The 16299-nt window shown below is 48.1% G+C and overlaps 2 protein-coding genes across 4 annotated transcripts in view; both read right to left on the bottom strand.

Moving 5' to 3' along the window:
- Positions 1–1948, bottom strand: part of plxnb3 (plexin B3) — a 69011-nt gene extending 67063 nt beyond the window's left edge. For both annotated transcript variants that reach the window (XM_070967875.1, XM_070967877.1), the window contains exon 1: positions 1837–1948. The gene's annotated coding sequence lies outside the window, so the exon portion shown is untranslated. The remainder of the gene's footprint in view (positions 1–1836) is intronic.
- A 1658-nt stretch (positions 1949–3606) lies between these two features.
- abcd1 (ATP-binding cassette, sub-family D (ALD), member 1) lies at positions 3607–15657 on the bottom strand. Of its 2 annotated transcripts, none has more exons than XM_070969476.1 (17): positions 15542–15657; positions 13612–13884; positions 13378–13496; positions 12505–12662; positions 12068–12255; positions 11541–11715; positions 11271–11461; positions 11000–11180; positions 10775–10917; positions 10328–10511; positions 10102–10196; positions 8589–8734; positions 7145–7290; positions 6745–6829; positions 6313–6438; positions 5943–6030; positions 3607–4494 (listed from the first exon to the last, which is right to left on the bottom strand). In XM_070969476.1, the coding sequence occupies exons 2-17, from the start codon at positions 13738–13740 to the stop codon at positions 4384–4386; spliced, it is 2265 nt and encodes a 754-aa protein (XP_070825577.1). In that variant the 5' UTR covers positions 13741–13884; positions 15542–15657; the 3' UTR covers positions 3607–4383. The 2 variants fall into 2 exon arrangements, with proteins under 2 accessions (XP_070825577.1, XP_070825576.1); XM_070969475.1 differs by lacking the exon at positions 15542–15657 and adding an exon at positions 15035–15386.
- Positions 15658–16299: the final 642 nt, after the last annotated feature.

Raw genomic sequence — 16299 nt, 5'->3', positions numbered from 1 at the left:
ATGATGATGATGATGATGATGATGTCACTCATGCTGCTTCATACAGGTCACCTGTGTGACCCTGAACAGTGACTGTCAGGAGGAAACGACTTGCAGAATTAAAAAAAAACACATGAAGAAGAAAATGTCTGAAACATCATCAAAGGCCTGACTTCATCCATCAGCTGTCGAGAAACACAACAACAACAACAACAACAACAACAACAACAACAACAACAACTAATGACATCTGAGCAGAACTTCGAGCAGCCAATCAACACTCAGGCCAGAGTGGCAGCTGGTAAGACTGGAGTTCATCGAAGTGATCAGAAACTGATCAGAAACCAGCCGGCATGATGGAGGAAACATTAGGAGCAGTTCAAGGTGTCCTGAATCCTGATCTTTATTCTAATCACTTCCTAAAAGTCACTTTCATTGATTAGGCAACCAATAATTTAATTGTTATGACTATTGTGAAACACTGCTGTGTATCATGTTAACAGCTCTGTTTATTAAGGTCACGAACATTCACATGGAAAACAACTGAAAAGTACGTGTACATACAAAAGTACGTGTACTTATAAAAGTACACGTACTTCTGGTTTCATCAGCTGTAAACTGATTCATTGTCATTTTCGTCACAGATGAAAAATTTCTCTGCTTCTAACTCGACAGACGTGATTTTCTTAGTCTGGGAAACATTTTTCTATTTTCTGAAGTCTATTGGAAACACAGTGAGTGAAGATGTTTCCTGAAAGAACATCATGACTCTGTGTTCAGAGCATGAAGTGAACTGACGTTACGTCAGGGTCAGTGGACAGAAGTCCAGCCAAAAAATCACTGTTTAAACCTTCAGCAGGAAGTACACACGTCCACTACACAACTGTCACACTCAGCAGGCAGGCAGACTGGACTCAGCTGGTCCAGATCTGGACCAGGACACACACTGTCCTGACTACCTGCTGATCATCATCATCGCCAGCGATCAATGAAGCTCATCAATAACACAACATTTGTGTCATGTGACAGTCTCTGAGCTACAACAAACAGGTTGATCACTCTGCGCGTGTGTGTGCGTGTGTGTGTGGGGGGGGGTATTGTCTTTATTGTTTTTGTTTGTGTTCTCAGAGGGTCACGTGATGCAGACTTCCCTTATGTAACTTCAGCAAAGGTGATTTTAAATTCACTTCTGCCACAATAAACACAGCAGTGTGTGTGTGTGTGTGCGTGTGTGCGTGTGCGTGTGTGTGTGTGTGTGTGTGTGTGTGTGTTGGAATGTCAGCTATTCAGTATGCGGCTGCGGGCTGAGCCGTACCGTGCCAGGACAGGCTGGAAACACCCGACACACACACACACGCACACACACACACACACACACACACACACACACACACACACACACACACACACACACACACTGTATTGGAAACAGTTTCAGTCTCAGACACAAAGCTCGTGAACTGTTTTAAATCTTCTCTGCTGCTCAGGTCGCTTCTCCAACCAAACACCGTTACAGAATGAGTAACTTTTAAACTCTGGTTTGCAGCCTCCGCCGCGGAGTGTTACACGGCTGAGCGAACTAAAACCACAGACCCGTCACAGAAAACTGGCCCCGGATCAAACTGTTGGAGCCGAAATAAAGAACGCCTCGTCCACTTCCTTTACTCACGTTCTGTCTTTTCTATCGGCGATAATAAGAGAAAGATAAGCATGAACATCGAAAACCGTCACATTTGTGAACGGGGTCCGTCTGACACGCCTGGTTCTCACACACGCTCCTTCCTTCCTGCAGCAGCTGCAGCTCGGTGCGAGTTGGAGACATGAAAAGAGGGACAATGTGATCCGGGTCAGACTCACCTGAGGTCGTCGGGCTGCTCTGCTGTCCGCCGAGGTCAAACCGGCCGGGGAAAACTTCCAGAAATCCACAGGGAGTCCAGCAGAGACGCAGACCTGCACGATCCGGACCGACAGCCGCACAACAGGTCCGATAGACCCCGCCCAACTCTCCTCCGCGCGGCGCCGGGAGGCTTTTCTGACGCTCTTCAGCGGCGGAGGCTGCGCCTGGCTCCTCTGCAGGGAAGAGAACCGGCAACCGTGTGCCGGGTTCGTGCCCGGCTCAGAGGGCTGCGGTTCAGTGGGCCACAGCCAAATATTTTTATGGAGGAGATAATCAATCAATAATCGATTCTGAGGAGAATTGGTTATTGATTTCAAGTTATTGCCTCTGAAATCGAACCGGACAGTTTGTGTCGGTTTTTAACAGAATTCTGCAATCGACTGAAGAGAAACACAAGAATTCAAAGTTTGCTTTTATGCAAACGTTGTTAATGTTTTGCAGATATCTGCAGACGAATCTGAGTTTTCTCTATTAAACTCAAAGTGACAAAAGAATATTTGTTAACTATGGAAGCCCAGAAAGGCCAGTGTCACTGTGTGAAGATCACAAGTTAATTATCTTGTTTTCTGGTGACAGCAAGTGAGTTTATCTCGTTATCGATATGTCAATTAAGCCGTTATCAGAGAAAACGAGCTCGATTAACGAAGCATCTGAAGTTTTCATTAGCACTTTATTGATCACCTGAGGGAGAGTAAATAATAATATAATAACCATAAATAATCATTCCCTTTAAAAGCTCATTGATGGAAACACCGACAAACCGTTTTTCATACAGTTTTACTCGCTGCTGCATTTTTTTTTTTTTTTTTTTTTTTTCAGATTTCAGCCATTTGATTTGTTCTCAGCTCTTCCCCATCGTCCAATAGGATTCAGAGCCGGTTTCATCGCTTCATGTTTGAGGTTGTTAAGAGGACATGTGACCTGCAGCTGCAGACACTGGACTGAATGTCTCACGGTAACGCACCATGAAGGTCTTCTGACTCAGCTGAGCTCTCAAATGTCACCGAACCTTCAGCACTCTTTTCCTGGAAGGCTCATTCTTCTTCTTCTTCTTCTTCTTCTTCTTCTTCTTCTTCTTCTTCTTCTTCTTCTTCTTCTTCTTCTGTCCCTCTCAGGAGCACCGTCTTCCTGGGTCGTCCACCATGGCGTTCACGTTGAGACTTTTACACTTTGAACTTGAGGATCACCTTTTACCTGTTTTGACGTGCTTAAGCTCTTTGTCGTCCTGAGACGTTGGCTGCAGGTCTGTGGGCCTTAAACCGACCTATCAGGAGCAGGAAGTTCCTGTGACCTTCACGCTGACAGTGATTGGCTCTTACATTCTTCTCTCATCTGTTGACTCGCTGCTTTTCCTTCTGTTTCTATGTTCAATATGAACAAAATAACAATAATCATCTTCTCCTGCAGGACGCAGTCTGTCCCACAGGACTCATGTCCTCCAACAGCTTCTTTATTATTTTGTTGTTCTGCAGATCAGACAGAAAAGGCTGATTGTTGGGAAAATGAAAATGAGCCTAAATCTGAATCAAACGTCTCACTGAAAAATCAAGAAACACAAAATATTTCTGTGGACTTTATTTCTGACAGTTATCGTCTTGGCTGATTATTATCTTGATTGATTATTGATTATTACTCACTGCTGATGTAAACTACGTTTTCTTTACTCTGACCAAATGATTTTTCTGATTTTGGTTTTGGGACCTTTATTTTGAAAAGCACTGGACAAATAACGGTTATTACCATTTTTAGCTTTATTTTCTACTGAATCATCATCATCATCATCATCATCATCATCATACAAAGAGTCAATATAAACATTAAACATCTTGATGTAGGAAACACTGAATCATTGTTTTTCATTTATTGATCATCAGCTGAGCTGCTGAGTACAAACTAATTATATATCTGTGTACTTATATAGAAATATGTGTATTTATATATGAATGAGTATTTATGCATGAAGATGAGCATTTATATATGAATATTAGTACATGGTGCCTGAATCACGGAGCAGCACCACTAAAATCAACCAACTGTCCGAACAATAAAAAACTCAAACAATTTCAAACGTGACTCTGAAAGGTTCACTCTGATTGGCTCTTTGAGTGGTTTTAAAGATAAAAAATGAAAATTAAAAGGTGACGCAACGCTGAGTGTCAGCTGGTTTCCTCACAATCAGCTGAGTCTGACACAGGAAGTGACATCAGGTATCATGAAGCTCACTGTGGACCAGGTGAGCAGCTGGACCACAGACCAATCAGATGACAGGACACACAGTGACATCGCTCCCGCTCCGTCTTTGGATTCTTTGGGTTTCTGGTGGAGGAACTGGTCCAGTTCCAGACCAGCTTCATGATACCAGGTCTGATCTGGATCACTGAACGGTCTGAGGGTCTGGCTCCAGAATCTCTTGAAATCGGTTCAGTCACATGATCAATCTGCTCTGTGGGTGTCTCCATGGTAACCACTAAAACCATCAGAGACTGAGACTCCTCTTCATCTGTGGCTCACTGCTCCTCCTCCTCCTGTCTCTCTCCCAGGAGGAGACGCAGCTCCGCCAGCCTCTGCTGCATCCTGGGAATCCCTGACAGCTGGTTCTCCAGCCGCTGCTTCTCCTCCTGTGAGAGCAGGAGACCGTGTCAGTGCGTCCTGTTTAAATAAAGTTTACCTCCAACACGTCCTGTTTAAATAAAGTTTACCTCAAACACGTGTTTACGTTTCTGTGAAGTTACTGTTGAGTTTAAATAAAGTTTATGTGCAACATGTTCTGTTTAAATAAAGTTTACGTTCAACACCTCCTCCTCACCTACACAACCTAGCCCCCACTTACCTCTGCGACCTCCTTCATGAATACCCCCCCAACCATCCCCACGTCACGCCTCAGTACCACGGTGCTCGAGCCTTCAGCTGCTCAGCACCCAGCCTCTGGAACTCCCTCCCCCACACATAAGACGGTCAGACTCCATCACATCTTTCAAAGCTCAACTCAGGACTCACCTGTTCAAACTGGCATCTTCCCTCTACCTGGACACTGTGCACCTCACTCGTTTTTATGCTGCGGTTTTGTTTTATGATGTTTAAGCTTTTATGCTTTTATTTTCTGTAAGGTGATCTTGAGTGACTTGAAAGGTGCCTCCAAATAAAATTATTATTATTAAGTTATTATTATTATTAACGGGTCCTATTTAAATAAAGTTTACCTCCAACACGTCCTGTTTAAATTAAGTTTACCTCCAACACGTCCTGTTTAAATTAAGTTTACCTCCAACACGTCCTGTTTAAATTAAGTTTACCTCCAACACGTCCTGTTTAAATTAAGTTTACCTCCAACACGTCCTGTCAATGCAGACGTCTCAGGAGCTGATGATAGGCTGCAGCCCTGCAGGCAGCCATGACCCACATGACCCACTCAGAGACAGCTGATAGGCTGAGCTTCCTCACTCTGTTTCCACACACACACACACACACACACACACACACACACACACACACACACACACACACACACACACACACACACACACACACACACACACACACACACACACCATGTGCCGGAGGCGTGTTGTTGTGCAGCTGCTGGTTGCCATGGTTACCCCAGCAGGGCTGTGGGGTTCAGTTATTTTAAGCTGAGCTGATCCAGAGAGGCGGCACACCTGGACAGGTCAGCAGCCAATCACACACATTCAGCAGCCTGCATGTGCTTGGACCAGGACCAGGACCAGGACCAGGACCAGGACCAGGACACACGTCTGTGTTTCCTTGAGGCCACCGTACAGCGGCCAAAAAGGCTGTGACTTTAACTACCAGTGTGCGTGTGTGCATGTGTGTGTGTGTGTGTGTGTGTGTGTGTGTGTGTGTGTGTGTGTGTTTCTGTATTGACAGTAACGTCCTCGTCAGACGACGGCTTCACCAAACATTCAAACATGAATAACACATGTTCCCGGGTTCAATGGATGAACGAACAGGAAGTGATGCACAGACCTGACGATGACGCTCAACAGTAACTTCACAGAAACGTACAGGAAGCGTTTGATCAAAGAGGGGGACAGACGAAGACACAGACCTGCAGAGACAGACGAGTGGAGGCGTCCAGAGGTTCAAACTTCCATCCTCCTTCTCCGTCGAACTGCAGCAGGTGAGAGTGATACTTCCTGTTTGGAGAGGACAGAAGCATCAGGGCGCGGCGGCTGAGGTCGGCTCAGGGCTGCGCTGCCCCCTGCAGGCTGAACAGACAACTGCTCCCTCTGACATCACATCTGAACACACTCCAGAGCTTCAGCGTCTGTCCTCACATTAACCGATCAGTGAACCAATCAATCAATCAATCAATCACTGAACCAATGACCTCAGTGAAACGCCTCTGCAGACATTTCTGCTCACTGTGTGTGTGTGTGTGTGTGTGTGAGTGTGTGTGTGTGAGTGTGTGCACTGACCACAGGGAGGGTCTGTGTGTGATTGACAGCAGGGCTATCCCAGCATCCTTTGCAGCTTGGAAGATGTTTCCCTCGACGTCAATGCTGACGGCGCTCGTACACTCATCCAGCAGAGCATAGCGAGGGCTGGACGAAAGACAGAGACAGACAGAGACACAGAGAGACAGCTGAGGACAAGGACACAGATCCACAATTAGATCCAGACTTCACTATCAGGTCCCTCTGAACCACCGGTCTGAACCTTGATCCACATCCTCGTCCCATTTCCTGTCGGCCTCTTCAGACTCAGTCTGTTCTGACACACCGACAATAGCTGGAGACCGGAGGGTCTGAGGACACCGTCCAGTCCAGCTCACGCAACAGTCTGGAGCAGAGGACAGACAACAGACAGAGAACAGTCGGAGAGGAACTGACAGGTGCGTAAATACTCACCGGTGGTAGAACATGCGAGCCATCCCCATCCTCTGCTTCTCTCCTCCAGACAGAACGTCTTTCCAGTCGCTGATGGACTCCCAGCCTGACAGGACGAGACATTACAGAGCAGCTATGAGACGGTTTACATCCAGATTCAAGACACCAGGAACCACCACAACAACTGCAGCCACAACGTCTGTGGAGACATTCATCAAACGCTCCTGTTAGAGAGGAAGTGACGCAAAATAACTTCAAAACAAACACTGAACAGTCTGAACGCTGTTGGACTGCAAAAGCACGACCGTCAACAGCACGAGGTGGAACCAGCAGGAGCAGGTACGCTGTTCAAGGCTCACTTATCGGGATTATTGACACACACTATTCATATGAAAGACAATTCAGACACACACACACTGACCTCCCTCTCTGTCGAGGATGTAGAGCAGGTGGACAGTCCGAAGGATCTCCTCCAGATCTGAATCTGAGCCTCCTCTTTGAACCATCTCCTCCACTGAGTCTGGATAGATGACCTGGTCTCTGAGGGTCCCCTCTGACATGTAGGGCCTGCACAGTCCACAGCACATCACTATTATTACTACACTACTACAAGTAGACCACCTGGTTCCCTCTGACCAGTAGGACCTATAAGTACAAACTACTACTACTACTACAGTACTACAGTACTATGACACTGGTTGAACCAGGGGCATCCAGGAACAGCTGGATGACGACCAGGAACCGATAATGCATTTGCGCCTCTCATCAAAAAGGTCCCAGTGTGCACTGAGCTGATCGGTGGCATGGGAAGCTAGTGGCAACCTGGCTGTTCCCCAAACTGGTGGAGGCATTCAGTTTTAAAACTGGAAAAGTCCAGATCCACATTCTTGTCTTTGAAATCACCATCAAGGGCATATCGGTGCAGGTGGCCACCGAGGAGCTGGAGACATGACGTGGACAGATCAGGGCTCCCCGGGACGCTCAAAACCTGGATCTATCAACATGGAATCCCGCTGTGTCTCTCTTGGCCGTTGCTGGTGTTTGAGGTCCTACTGGCTAATGGCGAGGGTTTCCACAGGGACATGAGTCACAACCACAAAGTCTGAGCAGCGTCTCCTTGTACAGGCAGAAGACGGAGCAGGTCAGCTGGACAAGGGAGGCGTCGTCAAAGTCTCTAATTCTGGCATCGATGCTGCCAATAGTCAGGACTGGGAGGAAGTGAAGGACAAAAGAGACAGGGGACCAAGCTGAGTCACCGCTTTGGCAGTATGCCGGTGAACACGTGGTCCAGGAAGATGTTTGAGATGCACTCTCTGATTTATTACTTCATTATTTATTACTAACTTTAGTCTGTATAACTTCAGACTTTCAGTGTTTTATCTCAACCAGTTTTCCACCCTGCCAGCCCCATTCACCCCCGCCAACAAGGTTAAACAGCACATCCGAGTAACAGGGGACTCCATGGCCTGCGATGTTCGTCTAGCATCACCAGCAGGTGTCCTCGGTCTGCCCGGGGCCACAGCTTCTGACACAGGGGTAGATTTGAGGTGCTGGCATCATGTAGGCAGAAACGGGGAACCAGGTACTCAGCACCACTAATTCTAGCAACACTGCGATCCACTGTGAGACCACAAAAGACGGCTAGTCACGACATTTGAGTTGGCCAGAAAGATGAGTCGGGGTCAGTTAACTGTTTCAGGTCCTTGAGACCAAAATACACCAGCGCCAGATGGTGGACACCAAAGCAGCGGCGGCAGCCAGACACAAGCCGGCGCTCGTCGATGGGCTGTACTGCAACACTTCATGCTACTGTCCTATTTCCATCCTGTCTGCCACTAAAAAACACATTTTCCAACACTCGGTACCTCTGTGGTATGTAGAACATGTGCTGTGGTTCTGGACGGTACAGTACTCCTCCATAAACAGGCCAGAGTCCACTGAGGATCCTGAACAGGGAACTCTTCCCGCAGCCGTTTGGACCTGTGATCAGCACATTCATCCCTTCATCCACCTGAGACACAGAGAAAACCCACACTTTCAGACACGAGAACAGAAACACAAAAACTACATGTTTGCTGTTTGTTCTGTGGATTTTAACTAGAAGCCGAGACAGAGACGGGTCTCCTGTCCCCTCCTGTCCCCTCACTGTGTGTGAACCAGGTCTCTGTGTGGACAGCTTGGACTCAGCGACACTGGATGGCGACACACAGCTAATAAGCTACGATGCGTCCTCTGTTTTGGACGCGATGAACGGCTCGATGTACTATTCTAAACACATGAAAACGTTCAGTTTCTGTGTCTTGTTGTGAGTCTTTATTGGACGTGGACTCGTCTCAGACTTCCTGCTGCGCTCTCACTGTTTTCCAGCTGACAAGTTAAAGATAAAATCGTCTGCAGGCATCGACGTACAAAAACCTTGTTTCCTTCAGTGTGTTCAGACGTCTCTGACTCAAAGCCAACAGCGCTAACAGTGACCGTGACCACTGGAGGTCAAAGGTCACAGCGTCTCCTTTGTGTGTGTATGCATGTGAGGACAGCGTCCGTCCTGATTCAGATCCACCTGATGTCTCCGGGGACAAACACCATCGAAAACGCTGTAAACGGTCTTCACAGATACGACTGCAGGACCCGAAATCTTCCTCACAACCACAATCTGAGCAAGAATGGACCAATCACAGAGCAGAGAGGTCAAAGGTCGAGAATCAGACGAGAGAGAGGAGTTTCTGTTTCCATCAATGTTCCTCTTCTTCTTCTTCTTCTGTCGTGTTTCCACTTCCTCTCTTTGAGCCTTCATCACAAATGTCACTCTATAATCCCCCTATTGTGTGTCTGTGTTCAAACACACGCACGCACGCACACACGCACGCACGCACGCACATGCGCACACACACGCACGCACGCACGCACGCACACACACACACACAGCGCTTCACTAAATGCTAATGAGCTGCAGGCTCTGCTCTGACCTTTGACCTCTGTCAGGGATGGAGAACTGGATGGAGGAATGAGAGAAGAAGAAGAGAGAGATGGAGGAGTGCACTGAGCGTGCTCAGCAGCGTGATGACATCACCAGCAGCCTCTGTGAGCTCAGCTCTGGATTTGATGGATCTTCATTCAAACTGCTTGTTGTGTCGTGATGATGTTATTGATCTTTGACTAGTTTTCATGTTTCTGTTATTGATTGACGAATCAAATCAAAGTATGAAGAAACAACATTCAACAACACGAACCTGCAGCTGAAGGTTAGTCTGCAGCAACACTGACACCATGTGGCCACACACACACGCGCACACACACACATGGAGCAGCGTGTGTGTGTGTGTGTGTGTGTGTGTGTGTGTGTGTGTGTGTGTGTGTGTGTGTGTGTGTGTGTGTTACCTGGATGTTGAGGCTGGAAACCACCACGTCTCCGGTCGGTGTGATGACTGGCACGTTCTCACAGCGAATCCCCTTCTCCACACTGATCACATGACCTGCGCACACACACACACACACACACACACACACACACACACACACACAGAGTTGGCAGGTAGATAGGCGGAGCTTCCTGTTGCAGGCAGGCTGCAGACATAACACACCTGACACAAACCCCGCCTCCTACCTCTGATCTCTAGACGACCACAGACTCGCTGACCGTGCTGAACCACAGCTCCTCCACCTCCTCCTGCTCCGCCCGTTAGCTCCTCGTCCCTGTCCGCAGAGCGACGGTAGATCCCCTCGTTCACGTCCTCAAACACGTCCAACATCTCAAAGACCCGAGCGGTGTAACCTGCCAGCTCCGTCACCTGCACACACACACACACACACACACACACACACACACACACACACACACACACACACACACACACACACACACACACAGCAGAGGAGGGAGGAGAACAAAGAAAAGAACAGAAAGACAAGCGGTGAAAAGGAGCAGAGAAAAAGAGGAGCAGGAGGAAGAAAGAGCCAGAAAACAGCAGAGAAAAGGAGGAGATTAAAGGAGAGAGGGGGAGAAGGAGTTACATGAGATTAAAGCGGAGGTGAAGGGGAGTAGGATGTGCACCTCCTTGTACGAGCTCATGATCCTCTCGACGGCGTCGGCTCCAGCGTTGAGGAGGTTCCTGGCGGTGGTGAAGGCCTGCGTCCTCTCACTCACCAGCTCCTCCTCCTTCATCACCAAGGCCGCCTGCTTCACCTCCTCGGAGTCTGCAGACATCACAGGTCAGAGGTCACACAGCGGGTGGCTCTGCGCTGCGTGTGTGTGTGTGTGTGTGAGGTGCGTGTTTACCATATTTGGAGTATCCTGTGGCGGTGATGATGGGCACGGCCACCATCACCAGGCCGGAGGCGCTCCACACGTACTTCATGAGGAACTGCTCCAGCATGACGTACCACAGACGTTTCAGCAGGATGTGATGGATCTGAGAGGACAGGGACGTGTAGCTCCTCTGCAGCTGGGCCATCTCCACCTACGAATCAAACGCACCCAAACATCGCACCGTGATGAAGGCTCATTCGTTGGTTAGCTGTCCTTCCGTCCACTGGGGGACAGCGTTTACCTTGTGTCCTCCGTAAAAGGCGATCTCCTCAGAGTTGGCGATGATGCGTGAGTGCATGTATCTCAGGTCTCCTTTCCTCTTCGCCTCCTCGGCCACCAGCTTCCCGAATCGAGGCGAGCAGGAGCGCAGGACTTTGGCGGTGAGCGCCACCAACAGGCCGGCGATGACGGACGGCCACGTGGTGTTGGCTCCTGCGGGGAGGAGTCAGAGGGAGGTCTGACGTCTGGTCTCCGAACAGAACGCAGACCTTAAAGCGTCACACAGGCGTACCTTTGGAGTGGGCGGTGCGCAGCAGGGTGTAGCAGGTGACCACCACATCCAGGATGGGTTTGGTCAGGTTGGAGTACAGGTGAGCGACGGAGGCCGAGAACATGACGATGTCCTCAGTGAGAGACTGGTCGGGGTTGGACAGACGGCCGTCCATGTTACTGACACGGTAGTAAGTCTGCAGAGACGGAGACGGAGACAGGACGTCAGAAACATTTATTCTGAATTCTGATTGGACGACAATCAGAGTACACAGAGTGTGTGTGTGTGTGTGTGTGTGTGTGTGTGTGTGTGTGTGTGTGTGTGTGTGTGTGTGTCTCCGTGTTTCTCTGTGTCTCTGTGTGTGTCTCTGTGTGTTTATGTGTGTCTCTGTGTCTCTCCGTGTCTCTCCGTGTCTCTCCGTGTCTTTCTGTGTCTCTCCGTGTCTTTCTGTGTCTCGCCATGTTTCTCTGTGTCTGTGTGTGTGTCTGTGTGTGTCTCTGTGTCTCTCTGTGTGTCTCTGTGTCTCTCCGTGTGTCTCTGTCTCTGACCTGGTTGGTGAAGTACAGCTGGTAGGCGTGGTCGACCAATCGGCCTCTGAACCTGAGGGCCAGCTGACCTTCCAGGAATCTGATTGCACTGTTGATGAAGGTTGCAGGAACTGCGACGAGGAGCCACTTGGAGAGCTGCAGGATGAAGGCCCAAGAGTCCTTCTGGACGATGCACTTCACAATCACACCTGATCAATAATACTGATTATTAACGACCATCTGCACACTGCAGACATATGACAGCTACAACTATAAGAATATCATCAGAGACAGACAGAGAGAGACAGACAGAGAGACAGATACAGACAGAGAGAGAGAGACAGAGAGAGAGACAGAGAGACAGACAGAGAGACAGAGAGAGAGACAGAGAGAGAGAGAGAGAGACAGACAGACAGACAGACAGACAGACAGACAGACAGACAGACAGGCTAACTGACCGTCCAGAGCAGCGACATAGATGGACAGGAAGGTTCTGGACATCAGAGTGACGGAGTGCAGAACCAGCAGGCCGATCTCTGGACACAGTAACCGTGGAAACAAGAGCTTCAGCAGACGAGACAGTCTGAGGATGAACTCCCTGTTCACTGATGGAGACCTGGAGACAGACGGAGACACGTCCCTGTAACACAGTGTGTCTCTGGAGGACATTAATTCTACGTGGGCTCAGGAAGACTTCGTAAAACTGTTGTTAGTGAATGCACCGCTGCATCCACACATGAAGGCACCCCACTGTAGTCTGAACACCTTCTCATTGGTCGCCTGTAGTCTGAACACCTTCTCATTGGTCACCTGTAGTCTGAGCACCTTCTCATTGGTCGCCTGTAGTCTGAACACCTTCTCATTGGTCACATGTAGTCTGAACACCTTCTCATTGGTCGCCTGTAGTCTGAACACCTTCTCATTGGTCACATGTAGTCTGAGCACCTTCTCATTGGTCACCTGTCTGTCTGACTGTCTTTGCTCCGTCTCATCTGTCCAACGTGGCTCAGACATTTGTGTCTCTTCGGTCTCTCAGATCCTCTGACTCAGACCTGTTGACTAGTCCTGAACCAGAACTAAAAGTCTTTGTTAATCTAAACCTGGACCAGCCTGAAGGTCTGAGGGGGTCTACACCTGTTCAGCCTGAAGACACCTGAACCTGTCCAACTTTGATCTGCTTTATTTCATTTTCCTTGTTTGTTTTGTCGCATGTTGTTATTTGTTTTTGTGTTCTGCACTTTGTGTCACATTAGGAATGAACTGTGACACACACACACACACACACACACACACACACACACACACACACACACACACACACACACACACACCTGCTGTCTCTCTTCTTCTTCTTCTTCCCTCCATTGTCGTCCACAGAGGTGGAGGAGGAGGTGCTGGCCACGCCCACAGGCAGGTGAGCTTCACCCAGCTGTTTACCTGCTGCAGTCCTCTGAGGACAAAACAAACAGTTACCTGCAGTCTGTGTGTGTGTGTGTGTGTGTGTGTGTGTGTGTGTGTGTGTGTGTGTGTGCGTGTGTGTGTGTGTGTGTGTGTGTGTCTCACACCTGTATCCTCCTCCAGATGTGTGGTGACAGTTTTTTCACGGTGTAGGTGGCGAGCAGCACGACCGCCAGCTTCTGGAGTCTGGAACTCCGCCTCAGCTGAGCCGGCAGCTTCTGATAGGTCAGATGCATGCTGATAGGCAGGTGATGGCCGACCAATCACAGGACAGTAACGGCAGCGCTTCCAAACCGGACTGTGTCCCAGAGGGATGCACTGTGGACTTCAGCCTCGTCGTCACGGAAAAAACACGTTGACCTCACGGCCTGAGCCTCTACCTGAAGACAAAGATCACCTGTCAATAAAATCCTCAGGTAAACAGTGTGTAAAAATACACAAAGAAAGTAGAATTCTACTTCAACAGTTTTTCTTTGTGTAAGATCTGAATGATCCAACAACAGCAAAACAAACACAATAAGAAAACAAACACAAAAAACACAATAAAAAACAAACACAAACAAAATAAAAAACAAACACACACAATAAAAAACAAACACAACAAAAAACAAAAGCACATCAGTATTGTGCTGCATGGCAGTGTTGCTGTTGTTGTTGTTGTTGTTGTTGTTGCTGCTGCTGTTGTTGTTGTTGTTGTTGTTGTTGTTGTTGTTGTTGTTGCTGCTGCTGTGGTGGTGGTGGTGGTGGTGGTGGTGGTGGTGGTGGTGGTTGTAAAGGTCAGTATTCGGTATGTTCAGAGGTGTTCAGAGGATCCTGTTTATGTGTTTGCAAACATGAACATCAGGTACAGAAACCAGGACCTGGTCTGTGAACAGCTGCAGTATCTGGACTCGTGAACCAGAACCAGGACCTGCACACATCATTCAATTCAACCTTTATCTATACTGAAACCAGATGACAACAGAAACTGTCTGATGGATGAAGAAAGTGACTCTTCCTCTTGGTATTCTCATGTTATGCTTTCTGCGTTCCTCTTCTTCCTCTTCTTCCTCTTCTTCCGCACTTGTAAACATGTACAGAGGGAAATGTTGTACTTTGTACTTGATTACATTCATCTGACAGCTTCACCTGTGATCAATGAAAACAGCTGCAGTACAGAGTACACGTACATCACTGACCGGCCTCCTTCTGACTAACAAGTACTTTCACTTCGCTTTGAGTACAAAGTTCAAATGCAGGACTTTTACCTCGACAGTGTGGTATCGGTACTTTTCTTGAAGTAATCGATGCGTTGTTTCTGAGTACTTCTCAGAGGAAGTACTCAGGTGCTGTACTTCAGTAAAAGTACTAATACCACGCAGTAAAACCACCTGACAGCCTCTAAAGTACCTTCAGTAAGACAGAAGCGATAAAAACATCGATCCTGACCTTAGGTGAACTTCAAATCGATCGATCAGGTGGATCATCGGATCTCTATCTATCTCCATCTACTCTCATACTCTGAAGTGTGTACTTGTATGACTGACAGACCTTCATCGACGCTTTGATCCAAACTCACTGATGTGGAATCAGTTGGACGTGCACGCTCAGTCCGCTCACACCGACAGAGTCCGGATCAGCTGAACGGCTCCGGTTACCGTTAGGTGAAACAGGAAATGTTCCGGGTCACGTTAGCCTCCGGCTAACAGCGCACAGCTTCTGTCGGTCACCGAGCTCCACATTGAAGTATTTATACATCGAATACAAGTACACATGTGTCGACCGCAGGTCCCGGTACCGCCCAGCTGACCCCGAACTGACTTTAACCCGGGATTTATTAGCCGGCAGCTCAAAGAGCCAAGCGGACTCCTGCTAGCCACTGACAAGACGGAAGTGAAAGTTTAACGGCTCAGTCCGCCTCAGCTGATCTCAGACCAGATCCGGACACACAGACACCGACAGGTGGCACCTCCTCTCCACACACGTGACGACACGCTGCTATTCAACGACTTTTACGGCGTTTCGTGTTCGCGAGCACGAGAGAGCTCCTGTGTTTACCTGAGAGGACGGGTCGCGTCTCAATACTGACCACACCCCTCCTTCCCTCCGACACACATCGACGTTCTCTTCCTCCTCTTCCTCCTCCTATTGTTGTTGTTGTTGTTGTTCTTCTTCTTCTTCCTCCTCTTCGTCTCCTCGTCCTCAGGTCTTGGTATTACCTGACAGCAGCCTTGTTGGGCTCCCCCGATTGGCTCTTTTGGCTGCATAGAGTCAACTTAAACCGTGCGAAGCTGTGCCGAGTCAGATGGACCAGAGTCGGTCAAAGGCGGCCAGACCGCCACCAAGCGAGGACAAGCACACCACGAGATAGTTAAATGTTCATAACCAGCTGTTTAATGTTGACAACCAGCTGTTAAATGTTCATAACCAGCTGTTAAATGTTCATAACCAGCTGTTTAATGTTCATAACCAGCTGTTAAATGTTCATAACCAGCTGTTTAATGTTCATAACCAGCTGTTTAATGTTTATAACCAGCTGTTAAATGTTGACAACCAGCTGTTAAATGTTTATAACCAGCTGTTAAATGTTCATAACCAGCTGTTAAATGTTCATAACCAGCTGTTTAATGTTCATAACCAGCTGTTTAATGTTTATAACCAGCTGTTAAATGTTGACAACCAGCTGTTAAATGTTTATAACCAGCTGTTAAATGTTCATAACCAGCTGTTTAATGTTTATAACCAGCTGTTTAATGTTGACAACCAGCTGTTAAATGTTCATAACCAGCTGTTTAATGTTTATAACCAGCTGTTTA

The sequence above is a fragment of the Chaetodon trifascialis genome, chromosome 8 (assembly GCF_039877785.1).
Source record: "Chaetodon trifascialis isolate fChaTrf1 chromosome 8, fChaTrf1.hap1, whole genome shotgun sequence".
Taxonomy (NCBI): domain Eukaryota; kingdom Metazoa; phylum Chordata; class Actinopteri; order Chaetodontiformes; family Chaetodontidae; genus Chaetodon; species Chaetodon trifascialis.
Note: the sequence above shows the minus strand (reverse complement) of the source record. Positions and strands in the feature narration are given on the sequence as shown.